Source organism: Cydia fagiglandana, chromosome 13, assembly GCF_963556715.1.
Source record: "Cydia fagiglandana chromosome 13, ilCydFagi1.1, whole genome shotgun sequence".
Taxonomy (NCBI): Eukaryota; Metazoa; Arthropoda; class Insecta; order Lepidoptera; family Tortricidae; genus Cydia; species Cydia fagiglandana.
In genome coordinates this window covers 14,864,746-14,880,355 of record NC_085944.1, presented here as the reverse complement: position 1 = coordinate 14,880,355, position 15,610 = coordinate 14,864,746, and the positions used below count along the sequence as shown (strand labels likewise).

Genomic DNA, 15,610 nt, shown 5'->3' with positions numbered 1-15,610 from the left:
AGCTATTAAAACTTTTTATTTAATCTAAAATATTTTGAATATATAATAAGCAAGGACGTTTAGGATAGGGCAGAAATAAGTAAATATTTGGATCTTATTATTAACTAGAAGTTATGATTTCTTTTTCGGAACTAGTATTTAAAAACCTTAGGAGGTTAATATAGTCTGTGATGTTACTCTCGCACTTAAAGGGCCCGTGAAGATGGTACGGTCTGCCGCCGTGTTTGCCACGTACCTGCCTAAAGGGGCCCACAGATTACCAGTTCGCCGGGCGATATCAGCCTGTCAGTTGTTTGGAACCTTTTGCTTTAACTGACAGGCTGATATCGTCCGGCGAACTGGTAGAGTCTGTGCGGAAAGAGAAGAGTCGTGGGATTTGAGGGCGCGCCAGTGCTATTTTATAGTTTTTGCTATGCTGACAACACTGGTCACGTGATTATAGTACGACACTAAACGTCATGATACTTGAATCCCTTTTGTTCCGGTTTTTTACCACGGCTTACTAAACGGAGCCTGGTGGTGGTGTCGGCTCGTCAACTCAATCCTCTGATTTAGCGCAGGCACTAGTTTTCTTTTTAAAACACACTTGTTTTTATGTCTCAGATACTAAAAAGTGACAGTGCGATTGACAAAACTGCTAAAACTAGTTAAGAATCTGCCCAATACAACTGTAATTTTAGTACCAAACAAGATAGAGTCTCATTTATGTACTGCCTAATCTGTGCAGTCCAACAGTTATTAAAACCGAGTAGATCGAGTAGAAATTGGGCAATAGAACTGTAATTTTATCTGGGATATATATTTCACCCATTGTAAACTTGAGTTGTAATGTATGTGTACATTATTAATAATAAATATGAATATGAATAAAAATAGTGCATAAGTAGGTAGGCCTTATTGGGATATGTCCGGTTCTCTCATCTCACGATATTTTACTTCGCCGAAAAGTCACTGCTAAATATGAAATATAATTTCGTAACTAACAGAACCTACAAATTAAGAAATATTTTATTAGAAAAAAGTTTTATTCAGAACCTAGTAAACGAACTTACAAATAAAGAAATATTTTATTAGAAAAAGTTTTATTCAGAACCTAGTAAACGAACTTACAAATAAAGAAATATTTTATTAGAAAAAGTTTTATTCTTTGTAATCGAAGTCTGAATTAAAATATTCAATGTCACTTATGTTTGAGCTAGCTTCAGAACAACCAGGGCCAGGGACACTCATAGAACTATCTTCATCTGCACTGGATGTGCTTGAATCCGGCACGTAGATTACGAATTCTTGCATATCACCTACTTAGCGGTCTTTTATTCGAGATACCGTAGGTACTTTTACACAATCCTGAAAAAGAAATTACATATAATATGCATAAAATAGCAAGTATCAAGACTATTTGTCAGTTATTTTAAAGATCATGAATGGCCTGCATATATATGAAAATTTATATATTTTGAATGAATATACTTACCAATTATGTACCGGAGACAAGTTACTTAGGGGGCTTATTAAATAGGTAATTATTTAATATTAAATACAACATCAATACCCGCGAATAGCGGAAACACGTTCCGCGACTTTTTGTAAGTCGATAGTCGGCTTTTAGCCGTTTTCTTCCCGCTGACAAAACCGAACAATGTTAAATATAATTTTCTTTGTGGTTTTATGTACGGTTTTATCGTGTTTTGAAAATATTATATACATAAAACTTGCGGTTTTTGTTAATAAAAATATACAATGACAGGAGTTTGTTTACTTTTTACAAGACAGGTGTCAAATGTTTGATTGCCATATAAAATTTAAAATGTTAGTTCCCGTTTCTGCCACGACTCTTCTCTTTCCGCACAGACTCTAATCTGTGGGCCCCTTTAGGTAGGTACGTGGCAAACACGGTGGCAGACCATACCATCTTCACCTCATGGTCAAAAATTAGGCATTGTTTCAACAGACCAACAGTTGAGCAACCGTAGATTGGCGTACGCCAAAAACTATTGGGGCAGCGTCCTCGCACAGTGCATTAGCATTGCAATTCAGTGAGGTAATGCTGCCAGCGTCTACGGCACCTTGCCGAGGGGTGATTTTTTATTGTAGTAGGTTTAGGGATATTTTATTTTTATTGATTTAGGATACTTTCTGTTACATAAAAAAAGTATACATTTTTCTTTTCTTATAATAGCACCACACGACTAATGATTTGCGTCCAACGCACTAAGAGACCTTACACACGAGCACAGATATGAAGAGAAAGAGATAAGACACTACTCTACTGGAAACGTTGAAAGAGGATAGCTAATACAATTTTAAGATTAATTGGTACTTTGATCATAGAGATATAATAATATGTGGCTTTCTATCAGAGAAGGGTTATGCTTCATCTGCAATAAGGGCCTTTTTATCAGAATTTCTATTGGAATTTCAGTTGGAAGCGTCCTTATTGCACTTAAAGCATAAGGACGTTTCAGTGATCGAAAGCCACATATATAATTATGCTACTTAAAGGGTTATATTAGAATGATCAAAACAATTGCACATAACGTTACGTCACGAATAAATAAATTTAAATATTTTAAATCACAAAATATTTAAAGTAGGTATAATTAAATAATAAATATTTTTAATTAATTCTTGATTAATTGTTCCTTCTTAAAAAGACAATAAAGTTATAAAATAATATGCATGTTTTCTGTATTTTAACACCATACATTTTGAGTTTATTTTTATACCAATGTCTGTTTTTGACACTTTGGAATTAAGTATATTGTAAAATCACATTGAGCAACTTTTTATACAATATGTGTGGCGGTTACATGTGTGTGGCGTATGAGTTCATTGTTGCATTAGCGTCTCGAAACAACGATTTCTTCCCCAGAGGAAGATTATATGTTTTTTTGCTACCGACGTATTAGGATAGAAACATGAGCAAGTTATACATTACTGATATATAAATGTCTTTGGTAGACGGCTCTACAATCCGAGAGTTGGAAATTGAAGACAATTGCAATTTTTGTGACAGACTTTTTGACTGATTTCAGAAAATACAATACATTCTTACCTACCAGTTGATATTATATTTTAGCTTTTAATTTATTTCAAAAGAGTAGCTCCTATGACAGTGACATTAATTACAGGTACACTGCGAAACCAGTCAAAAGAAATAAACTTCACTCCATGAACTGACCAAACTGATAAAGATTCCCTCTTAAATCAGTTCGACCAGCTTAATACCTCTCGGACTGCAGAACGGGCTGATCTCACACATTAGTTATAGTCAACCTTCTTGGACTCCTGGGCTTGTTCAGGTTACCCCCAGACCCTCTAATGTGTACTTGGACGGACCCCGGCATGTCGACGGAGGAATGCAGGCTTGCTGCCCTGGATGCTCGGGGGGAAGGCACGCAGATCCTGAGGTCTACGGCGCTGTGCAGGCTGGCGGCGCGGGAGGAGCGGGGAGTGGCGTGCGGGGGGTCGGAGGGGGGTACGAGGACAGGGAGGTCGGCGACGGAGCGCGAGCGCCGCGGAGGGCTTTCGGGGATAAGCGCCATGCCGCCCATGCTGCCCACGAAGACGGAGTTCTGGAAAAAAGTGTAAGTTCAGCCAAGGATAAAAAATCTGACTGATAAAAATACATTTATAATGGTAGTCACCGGTATATGATCAAAAGGCATGAGCCGAGGGTATAGTAGAGCGGGTGTGTGGCGTTTATGTTCATATGTTCAACAAATGGACTGCGTTATGGAATAACGAACTAAGTAGTTCGTTATTCCATAACGAACTAAGTAGTTCGTTATTCCATAACGCAGTCCAAATGTAATCGTAAATATGGTGGCCTAAATGACTGGGCCTTGAACAGCACTGGGCACTGTTTGCTCTTTTGAATGCGCCACTGGACTGTCTTGGCTGAGTTGGCACAGTACATAAGTACGTCACCTTACCAACTGCGCCAGTTAACATGCTAACCTGACCTGTACGGATATGATGGTCGTATTTGTCTACGTGACAGCGTGATAAAACGGTGTCCGTCACTTTCTATCCCGCAGAGTTAAAAAGTGACACTTGTTTTATCGCGTGGATAAATGTGGATAAAGCGATCCATAATAGGCTTGCTGTACGGATAAGATGGTCGTTCTTGTCTACGTGACAGCGGTATAAAACGGTGTCCGTCACTTTTTATCCCACGGTGTTAAGTGACAGTTATTTTATCACGTGGATAAAGATGGCCAAAGCCTTCCACAATACGCCGACTGCAGTAACTATGTTTTAAAAATACCAATCACTTTGAAACCTCTCCGTTATTTGTAATTTACGAGCGCCATTTCCATTCTTTATTAACGTACATTAAAGCCGATGAAAGTTGTTCTCAGATAAAAAGCTTTTAAAGTTACATTTATTAATTGTTTGTGAACTTTTTGAGATCAGACTTCCAAATCTTTTTCTTAAAAAATGTTCGTCCTATTTTTCTCCGAGACCTTTCTGAAATAAGTTGTAGATTACTTTTCGATTGATTTGTTTCTTGCTTTTATGTGAATATTTTGGATTTTTGTGTTACTAAAATATACTCAAGTTTTTTCATTATTTTTGCTGTTACGAAGTACTCACGTAGACGTGCCTTTATACATATATGTAATAAGCATACGTCGGACTCCAGCGGGCATTTTCGTGGCATGTCAGAATGATAGGTAAGGTTCGCAAATCAATCAATTCACTTTCGAGTATTTGTACTTAGTATTTGGTACCTTGTATTTATAATGTGAAATTCCAAATAGGTATCATAGCAACTAACTGCGTTATTTATAAACGTACTTGGACTACACATAAGTCAAAATGGCGAAAAAGTTCGTTTGGCTTTATCCGTCACTCAAGACAATTGCAGCTGTGAGAAAGGAACAAAACAAATGAGTTAACTGGGCATGTCAAGTTCTATGAACACGGCTATGTTACAAATACTAGGTACATTATAATACTCGTAAGTTAAGATTTTTTTGTAAACCTTACCTTGCCCTCAAACTGCCCCCTATAGTCCGACGTATGGTAATAAGTTATAAATAAAAAAATATACCTACAACGTAAAATACTCCAAATGTTTTAAGATTATGTGTATTTTTTGAGTAATTGAATTGACGAAGCCTGTTGCGGATTTTATCGCTGTAGTTTTTTGTGACGATGCCTGTAGCCGATTGTAAATTTGTGTTTACCTGACGAAGCCTGCGTTGCGGATATAAAAGTATGGTCTCTGAATAAATTGGTTTTTAAGATAAAGAATGTATTTCAACTGTTATTCCTATATCTTTTTCACTGAGTTTTGATAGACTTATTTTATACGTGACATTTTCACTTATTTCTTTGGCTATTGCATGTTGCTTTAATTTGCATACATTTCAAAGTTATATTTTTAACAGAGGATATTATACTCGTAATATTATTTAATGTGATTAGGTTTACCAACATAACGGCTGTAATGTTTTTAATTTTGAGTTATTTTCCACAGAATTAATGCACAGTAAACTACTACACAGTAATTGGCCACTCTTAACAATAACACTTCAATTGGCTTTTTTCTCTCTGATTTGTTAGGAGTGGCTAATTAGGTACTATGTAGTGGGAAATTAATAGTAATGTAGCAGTCATCCTACATGAAGTTTTATTATTGGTTACACGATATAATTTCGTGTAATATTTACCTGTCTAAGACGATGAGGAAGGTACCCACATGGCTGGTAGGCCGGAAAGCCCACGCCGCAGTCATACGACACGCACCCACGCGACAGAGACGCACGGTGCTGCAAAAATAGCTTGGTCAACATTTTGCAAAGACTAACCCCCTTATTCATAAACGTTTACTAAAGTTGACAAGCCGATAATAATCGTTTGTCCCTTTCCATCATACCAATACGTCGGAAAGGGACAATTAAACGATTATTATTGGCTTGTTAACTTTAGTAAACGTTTATGAATAAGGAGGTATTTCTTTAGTGTTCTCAGTTCGTCCCTGTTCAGTAGACCTAATATTTATTAGTAAATGCACCACTCTTATTTGATTCTTGGTAGACCTTGGGGCCTATCCAAGTGGACAATCCTACAGTCACAACAGTACACAATTGTTGATAGCAAACGCCAATCGAAACTTAAATAATGTATGGCAATAGTTACTTGACTTTTGGTACAGTTTGCACCATCATGCTCCGCCATCATGTGGTATTTTTTCTTAATTTAGTTTTCTTAGCTTCGTTTTTATCAGGTATTTTTTCTTAATTTCATTCACTGTAGAAAACTACACGTGAGTTCTCCTTATACCCCCCTCCCCCAAAGTGATCTGTCGTGTTTTTTTTCGTGACCCTCTCCCCCCTATCGAACCTCGCGTGATTTCTATAGCTCGTTTTTTTTAGCATTAGGAAGAACTTGAAAGAAGGTCAAGCGATCTTGACATGTCTTTTAATGGAAAAATGCTTTAAAAAAATCAGTAACTATTACTTATGAAAGCAGAAGAGTATAAATGATGGTATTAGGTAGATTCATAATTGTTACATATTTTATTTGCCGTAACTTATTTTTTTAAATGTGTTTTTCAATTAAAAGAGACATCAAGATTGTTTACCTACCTTATTAAATTTCTAATGCTAAAAAAAAACGAAGTATACACAAGCCCTTAACAGTAGACTATGGTACTTACATGTGGTGCCACGGACACCGAGGCCTCCGCCAGAGCGCAGCTCTGTCGATGTTGCTGTTGGAACTTGGGTTGATACGGCTCCAGCATCCTGTGGAACGGCATCCCGTATCATTGAACTTGAAGATACGGTTTAAAGGATGACTCACGTTAGACCGTGCCGTGTCCGGGTCGGAGCTTCCGGAGCTTACTTTTCTATGACATGCCAGGTGACGCTTTCCATATAAAACGATGCACCGGAAGCTCCGGTCCAGACACGGCCCGGTCTAACGTGAGTCATCCTTAAGGATGACTAGCCGGTTGGGCCCGGGCCGAGGCGTCCGACATATTTTATATGACGGCTGATCGGTGATCACGTGGTGCTTTCCATAGAAAACACCGGCCCCGGCCCGACAGGTCTTAGCGTGAGTCATCCTTTAATTTCCGTATAAAAGCAAATTATAGAATGTCCAATTACGATTTTGAATACATATCAACGGAATTTATTTAGGGAAATTTTATTTTTGTCAGTATCATTCAACACCCAACTAACATTAGGCGCTAAATTTAAGGGTTAGAAGAGATTTATATAAGCGCCTATTTACTCTTTAGGTGTTGTTAGTGCTATTAAAATAGGAGTTATAGCCGGCTATAACCCCGTTTTAACCCCGGATTGGGCACAAATTTTATCACCATAAGATTTATAACAGTGCTACAGTAGTATTAGCGGATAAAAAAAGAGACATAAGAGCGGTATAGTGGAGCTATAATAGTGTTAATTAATTCTTTAGGAGCTATATGGGTTGCATATAGGTGACTACAAACTGTTGTAGTAGAAGAGCGCTAAAGTAGTGCTGTAATAGCGTTGATTAACAACTTAGGATTTAAAAGGATGCCAAATAAGCGACTAACTACTAACTGTTTGAGTAGTAGTGTAGAGCTATATAGATGATACTTTCAGCTTTAGATGGTATATTAGCATTTAAAGTCAATATTTGTAACACTCAAGAAGGTAATTGCACATTTTTTCCTTAGCCCTGCCTGCTTTGGTTGCACATGTTTCCATTTTGTTGTATTATTATTTGTAAGCTTGCACTGTGACAGCTTGAAGTGAAATGTAATGGCGGATAAATAAAAGCAAATAATTATTTTAGTTCACTGATGCCGGTGTTATCTGCGGATTTATGATGGCGAAATTAATTACACTGTCAATAACTATATGTATTACTAACAAAATTTTAAAGGGCCTCTGATCCTTTGCATATTTATCTGAATATAATATTTTTTAAATTGTGGTCCACCGTATTTAATTTTCGCAAAATTACACAATATACGTGAAGTCCGGTTTTAAATACAACAATACTAACATTATGTCTATATTGAGTAAAAGTATCGATTTTTATTAAGTATTTACGTTCTAATTAACAGTTTTTGTTTTGCTTATTGATTCATCGGTCATATTAACATGGCGCTATAGGCTTAGGTTGTAAGTAAGACTCTAATAACACTATAAGATGTACTAAGGTATTGAATAACGCCCGTCTGCGACTACATGATCTATAAAAGTGACTCATAACTTCTCTTTTCGACTCTAAGTGAGACAAGAGAGTTAAGAAGCGATTGCGAGTAACGGAGCTATAAAAGAGTTTTAATCGCCTGTTTAGAACCTTAAGTGAAAATTGCAGCTGCATATTACTCATATAGATGTTAAGGTGGTAGAATTCACTTTGAGCTATAACACTAGCTGCTTAAGATCCATTATAGCGGCGAAAACGGCTACTGTGGATCTTAAAGCTCTACATGGACCTCTTAAAGACCTTGATGTCACCAGAGCCTGTAAGCTTAGAGTATATAGCTATTCTACAGCCGTTATATGTCTTTAGGTGATAAAATAAGTGCTAAGTGTCGCCTAATTGTTTGTTGGGCAGGGACTTCGAAAAGAACGCTAGGATATCAACCATATAGGTAGAATCTTGACATTTTCTGTCGTTTACAAATTTGATTAATGCAATCAGTGCCAGGCGTGGCTCACTCCACGATTTCGTTGCGTCGCAACAATTTGCTACAAGTACATCCGTCCCACACCAATTTTGGTGGCTAGCCATAAGCCGCGCGTGGCGCTTGCGCCACCTAGCGGTCATATCTGTCCTAATCGTAGCAGACGCGTTTTTTTAGAGAGTGAATCTTCTGTACCTAGTACTATTATTTATTCTGTGTCAGTGCACTCCAAGACACACACTCGGTGGATTATTATAATATAAGTGGTTTGAGTTATATAACAAAGTTATAAGACTAATATTTAATGTGCATTTAATTTTCTGTGTATTTTTAACTGTATGGTATACAATAATGAATATTTATTATTATTATTTATTTAACTTATAGCGTGAATCACTCCCTAGTTCAGATCTTTTATATTGAAATACTTGGTTTTGAAGCGACATTTATCTGCTACAATTAATATTGTATGTGCCAGTAGCACCAAACCGTTTGTCACCGTTAAAACGTTCGTTACATTTTATTGTATGGAAAGTTTTATAGTTCACTGCTGAGTGACGTTGATTAGTCTGTCAAAATTGAATGTGGTTGGTGCAACTGGCCCTATATCTCGTAAATTCACCGAGGCTATAAAATTTGTGTGCAAAAATTGTCTACAAAACACAATGATAAGATTTGACAAAAAAGTAACATTGCTATCGTGAATTTTATTAACGTCTCTGTTTTCCTATATCATTATCATATGCATTTTTCCCGGTACCTTTAGTCTGTTCACTATTTAGCCACTGAAATTTGAACCTATACTTTAGTGTAGGAAATAGAGTTAATTTTGCGTTGTTGGAAAATGGAACGAAACAGAGTAAAAGCGACTCTGTTCCAATTAAATAGGATTTAAATTTCATTGAACTGAAAACGTACCATAGGTAGGACCTTGGAGGATATATTTAGGGTTCCGTACCCAAAGGGTAAAACGGGACCCTATTACTAAGACTCTGCTGTCCGTCCGTCCGTCTGTCACCAGGCTGTATCTCTCGAACCGTGATTGATAGCTAGACAGTTGAAATTTTCACAGATGATGTATTTCTGTTGCCGCTATAACAACAAATACTAAAAACAGAATAAAATAAATATTTAAGTGGGGCTCCCCATACAACAAACGTGATTTTTGACCGAAGTTAAGCAACGTCGGGCGGGGTCAGAACTTGGATGGGTGACCGTTTTTTTGCCTTTTTTTGCATTATGTTTTTAATTCATCCATCCACCGAGTGTGCTCAAATCTACTGGTGCTCATAAAAAGGAGGAAGTCCACGTACAGTTTATAGACGCACCTTATCTTGCCCCAGCGGTTGAAAAACAGCGCGATGGCCGCCACCCACAGCAGGAGGACGAACGCTACTATGAGGGCTTCTTCCGCTCTGACAACTACACCGCTGCCATCTGTTGAGAGGTTATATCATTAAAATTTTCAGTTTAAGCAAAGAACATGTTTTGCCCGAGTCGTATGTAACCAAGCGAAGTCTAAACAGGCAAGAATAAAGGTTGACTCACGTTAGACCGGGCCGTGTCCGGGCCGGAGCTTTCGGCGGCGGCGCATCGTTTTCTTTGGAAAGCATCACGTGATCGCCTGTCATACCATAGAAAAGTAAGCGCGGGAAGCACCGACCCGGACACGGCCCGGCTTAACGTGACGAGTCATCCTTAAGTAGCTGATTTATCATTAATCAATAGAAAAGCTTCCAGTGTTGGACAATGACCTTCACTATGAGTCAGATGTCCAGTCTGACCGTACCTACTTTACTTAAATTGTGGACAATATGTTTTAGTTTAGGAGGAGGGTTTAGACAATATGTTTAGGAGGCCTATGTCCAGCACTGGACTGCTGTTGACATATTGGCCTCTGGCTGATATGATTAGGACGTTGTGGCATATATCGATGATGTTTTAGTTAGTAGTTGGTTCGAATTAGTATCTGAATATTGAAGTTGAGTTTATAATCGGACAGAAAATCCCTTTTCCGTAACATATCATTTTAAAAGTGTGCAAACAGACCTTAGCGAACTCGGCACGTAAACTGGGCAGAAACGGCTTTGGACAGAGTAGCTTGGCGATCTTTGGTATCGGAGGCTAAGATCCACTTCGGGTCGTTGTAAGTAGTGTAGTAAGTATCATTTTTAGATTCAAAATGTGACAGACTTACTGGTAGTCTCACTGGAGTTGGACATGGAGGAGATGTTGCTTCTGAGGGTGGTCTGTGGGGGGTGCAGTCGCAGAACCACCTCTGCTGGAGGCCCACCGGTCGCCCCGCTCCATTCTGCGACAAGCAACGGAAAACTTTAAAATCACATGTAAGATTAATATATAATATTGAAAATTATCAGCATAATCGTAGTAAGTACATATCCTTAACTGTCTATAAAACATTCACTACCAATTATTTGAATTTTTTCAAGTATCCTCTGTTTCCGCCAGTATCGTGCCCGCAAATGACAAACAACTTTTATTGCAAAAATTACTGAATTCCTCAAAAACTTTTAGTTATTTTTGATTCCAGTACCTACTACTCGTAACTTCCCGTCCCCACAACTGTTTATACGTACCAAATAGTTACAGTGTGGCTTTATGTGAAACTAAAATGTAAATGCTTGCCGTTAGCAATGATGTATGTTGCGGCGCAGGCCTGAGGGCCTACCGCGAACCACGTTCAACGTGCTGCCTCCCTGTCACACTTACGTACGAATTTACAAGTGCGACAAAGAAGCAACACGTCGAACGTCGTTCGCGGTAGGCCCTCTGTATTCAGACAAATAAGAGCACATGATGGAAAGCCTTTATAAAGCTGAGCACAGATGCTTGCTGGTGAGTTATGATATAGATTATGTAGAGATGATTGACTTAAGATGGCAGTGGAAGAAATGAATTTTCTTAATAGTTATAAGGTCAACCAGGGGGAATGCGTCTTTTGTGGTAAATGCGTCTTTTGAAGATATCTCCCAAACGCATATTATATAAACTATTATAGCCGTGTACACTAAAAGTTCAGTAACACTTCGAACAGGGCAGGGTTCTAAAATGTTCCATTCAGAAGAAACGTTTAACGTTTCAATTTTGAAACTAAAATTTTGCAATTAAACGATCTACTCACAAAAGGAGTTCAAATCATTCAGCTCAATACAATCATATACTTACGAAGCAAACACAGTGCTGTTTAGCATATCAAAATCTGGAGTGTAAAGCGTGGCCAAAATAAACAAAGAAATAATCTGTTCCTTTACCTGCCGTCAGAACGTTTGGTATTGGCAGTCACCGTCAAAGCGCTTAAAGCTGCCGAAACACAGTTTCAAACACCACAACCATTTTTTAAAACTCTTTGTTCGACTTTTAATCCGACAGGCAAGTAACATTTTGTGGCACCACCTATCGGGTTAGAAAGCTAAAGTGGGCGTAAGTTACCCATATAAAGAGGTAAGGTGCTCGACGCGGTCCCAGTGCATATCATCTTGAAACTTATGTCATTGTCAAGAGGTGACAGCAAGATGTCATCTATTGGGCATTAGCATGTTGAGCACTAGTACGTTTACCTTACTGGTTCGTAAATAGACCAGTATACAGGTACCCAACGTATTCTTGAGTAAAATTTTCTTTGGCGATACTATCGTGATTTTCAAGTCGAAATAGGTATAGGCCTATCATACAAGGCGGTGCAGTGTACTTCAGGATTTCCTGGTGCAATATATTATGTGTAAAAAAACGTCAGGGGCTTCTTTATTTAATCCAACCTTGGTATATTCTACAAGGCGTATTGTATCGTGACACCTTCAATTTTGCACTATTAGGGCCCCCCCACATCTGGCGTCTTTCGAGCGTCGGCGTCTACAATTCTATGGCCGACGTCGACGCAACGTCGACGCAGCGTCGACGCAACTGCGCAGCGACGTCATTTTCCATAGCGCTGGACCGACGCCGACAGACGCCGACGCTCGAAAGACGCCAGATGTGGGGGCCCTTAGGCGAATTGTGATTTGCAAATCGTCGGCCTAAGTCGCAAACCTCGGAACTCCTCCGGGGGAGTTACGAGGTTTACGACTTTAGTATTGTTGTCCAAGGTAGCAAGGTAGCAATGGTAAATTTAATTGAAATGGAGTTACGAGGTTTGAGACTTAGGCCGACGAAATACATTAGAAAAAGCAATTTATCGTTACAAAAACGCAGTGTGTGATGATTTCAATAAGTGCTAATCTAGAAAAATACATCGTGTATGTGAGCAGCTACCTAAGGTACCGCTCTCACCGGCGGAGATGCGCGACGGCTGCGCCAGTGCGGAGTCTGTGGCGTCCGCGTCTGTGGCGGACGACACGGGCTCTGTGAACAAAAATATAGGTTATTAGTTTTAGGGCCTCTTGTATTCACTAACCCGGGGTTAAACGGTTAAACCTGGAGTTACCATGGTTACCAGTACAATTATAATCTGTATATTGGAGTCATAGCTAATTCAGGCGCGTTTATGAATAACGTCAGTGTAGTCTGTGAGATATTTTTGGTCAAACCGAATTTGTAAGTAAATAAGAACAAAAAACTATACTCATCCTTTTCTTTTGGGTTCTAGTACTAGTGTAAGACAAAGATAATACGATTGTCTCTGTCTATGTTTGAAATGAGACAGTCACTTTGACAAACTATACGTCTAATATTGCAGTTTCTTACCTTGTTCAGTGACAGTGTTTGTAACTGAAAGTCAAATTTCACCTCCGAGCTCAGAGGCTAATATTAATTAGGTTAAGCTTGAGTACATAGATTACTCATACGAGATAGAGCATGTGATGGTAGTTGCGCTTACTTATTGTCGCGCTTATTTCAATGGGCTATGTTATATGCGCGAACACAATTTATTACGCTTTTGATCGGGTACAGAATAACTAATAGTACTGTACTGGCTTTGGGATACGACCTTGACACGACTCGTAATCATAAAGCATGTCACGTGTACCAATAAGAGCTACACATACACAGCTGTACACTGCACAGCTGGCAGAGAGTGTCCAGCGGCAGATTTACGATTTTGAAATTTGATTAAATAAAACTAAAACTAAACTTCTTTTTATGAAAAGAAGATTAAAGCGGATGTATTTTTTTTAATCACAATTTCAAAATGTAATTTTGCACTGTGTACGCCTTACCTTTTCCTCTAGCCCAAAGTTAATGCAAAAGTTACGCCTGGCGGTAAGTATAACTACGTAAAAATCCTTTGGCTTGATACTCCTTTCTAGCAGATATGCATGTTGGCCAGCGATGTATCATCACTATTCAATTTGACTCACGAAACTTATAAATAAATAATAAATTTAAATATTATAGGACATGTTTACACAAATTGACTAAGCCCCACGGTAAGCTCAAGAAGGCTTGTATTGTGGGTACTCAGACAACGATAGGTATATATAAATACTTAAATACATAGAAAACAATCATGACTCAGGGACAAATATCTGTACCATCATACAAATAAATGCCCTTACTGGGATTCGAACCCAGGACCATCGGCTTCGCAGGCAGGGTCACTACCCACTAGGCCAGACCGGTCGTCCAATATATAAATATATATAAATACTTAAATACATAGAAAACAATCATGACTCAGGAACAAATATCAGTATCATCATACAAATAAATGCCCTTACCAGGATTCGAACCCGGGACCATCGGCTTCGCAGGCAGGGTCACTACCCACTAGGCCAGACCGGTCGTCCAATATATAAATATATATAAATACTTAAATACATAGAAAACAATCATGACTCAGGAACAAATAACTGTATCATCATACAAATAAATGCCCTTACCAGGATTCGAACCCAGGACCATCGGCTTCATAGGCAGGGTCACTACCTACTAAAACACAACACCTTCCTCCACCTCCCTCGCAACTCGCGTTCGAAAATTAAGTAGGTATTAAAAGTTGAAATCGGAAATCTGCCGCTAAAGATAGACGTACTATCGTATTTGTGGTAATCTATGCCAGAGTGTTAAACGGTAGCAGGGTTGGGAACGGGTTGATTTTGTAACAATATAACCTCGTTAGTTACGCTCGGAAAGGTTCGGATTTTATATTAATTAGTAGCTGGATTTTGTGCTTGCATTTTGGTAATCTAATATTTATTTTCGAGTTGAAAATCCAAAGTTCGCAACAAGTTTTCGCAAATTAATTTTTATTTATTTCAGATACAATGATCCGATAGATCCGATTCTTACAAATTCCTACTATAGATTGTATTATTTGGCAACTTCAGAGCATTTAGTAACTGGAGGCGCCTTGTTTTTCATTTTCTGTACAAAACAGTCTGCCGATTTTGCGGGGGAGGGGAACGTCAAATGTATGGCTATTTGTACAGTCAGCAGCAGAAGTTGCTAAGCGGGCGAGGTGTTCAAAATTACCGTGACGCGCTCTTATTCTCTTAACAATACAGTCGCGGCAAGATCATTTTAAACACCTGGCCCGCTTAGCAACTTTTACGTACGTAACGAATGTTGTAAGTATATCAATTCAATAATCATGCCATATTTCGATTAAATAGCCTGTATACTGCCTTGTAAAGTCGTATTGTTGTTAATTGATCAATTGTAGTAGTCAATTGAATTAATTACAGGTATCTACCCCAGTAATTAGAATAATTACATATTCTGTAGGTTCGACACCTGGCGAGCCTAACAGCAACAACTAAATCATTCAAGCTATACATCGGTAAAATCAATATAGAATGGTGGTTACTCTCACTTTTAGTTTTAGTTCGTGCACGGAGTGCAGCCGCCGCGAGCACTCGAGCATGAGGAAGGTCTCCCGACGGGCCCGAAACATGTCGCCAATCGCGACTTAAAATACAAGTGAGAGGTGTGATCTAAATAATTTAAATTATGTCTCACGAAAGTTTAATTTCGAGAATGGTTTTAGTTTCTGATCTAGTTTTTACGTGC

General features: G+C 38.5%; 1 protein-coding gene across 3 annotated transcripts in view; it reads right to left on the bottom strand.

Moving 5' to 3' along the window:
- Positions 1–319: 319 nt before the first annotated feature.
- The window catches only part of LOC134670345 (uncharacterized), a 70,115-nt gene continuing 54,824 nt past the window's right edge, over positions 320–15,610 (bottom strand). Inside the window, exons 3-8 of one of the 3 annotated variants that reach the window (XM_063528160.1) lie at positions 12,932–13,003; positions 10,842–10,955; positions 9,958–10,081; positions 6,671–6,758; positions 5,682–5,780; positions 320–3,575 (exon numbers count right to left, since the gene is read on the bottom strand). In XM_063528160.1, the coding sequence (XP_063384230.1) occupies positions 3,255–3,575; positions 5,682–5,780; positions 6,671–6,758; positions 9,958–10,081; positions 10,842–10,955; positions 12,932–13,003 (818 nt within the window). In that variant the 3' untranslated portion in view covers positions 320–3,254. Of the gene's footprint in view, positions 3,576–5,681; positions 5,781–6,670; positions 6,759–9,957; positions 10,082–10,841; positions 10,956–12,913; positions 13,004–15,610 lie in introns of all 3 variants that reach the window. The other 2 variants (XM_063528158.1, XM_063528159.1) reach the window with 2 other exon arrangements.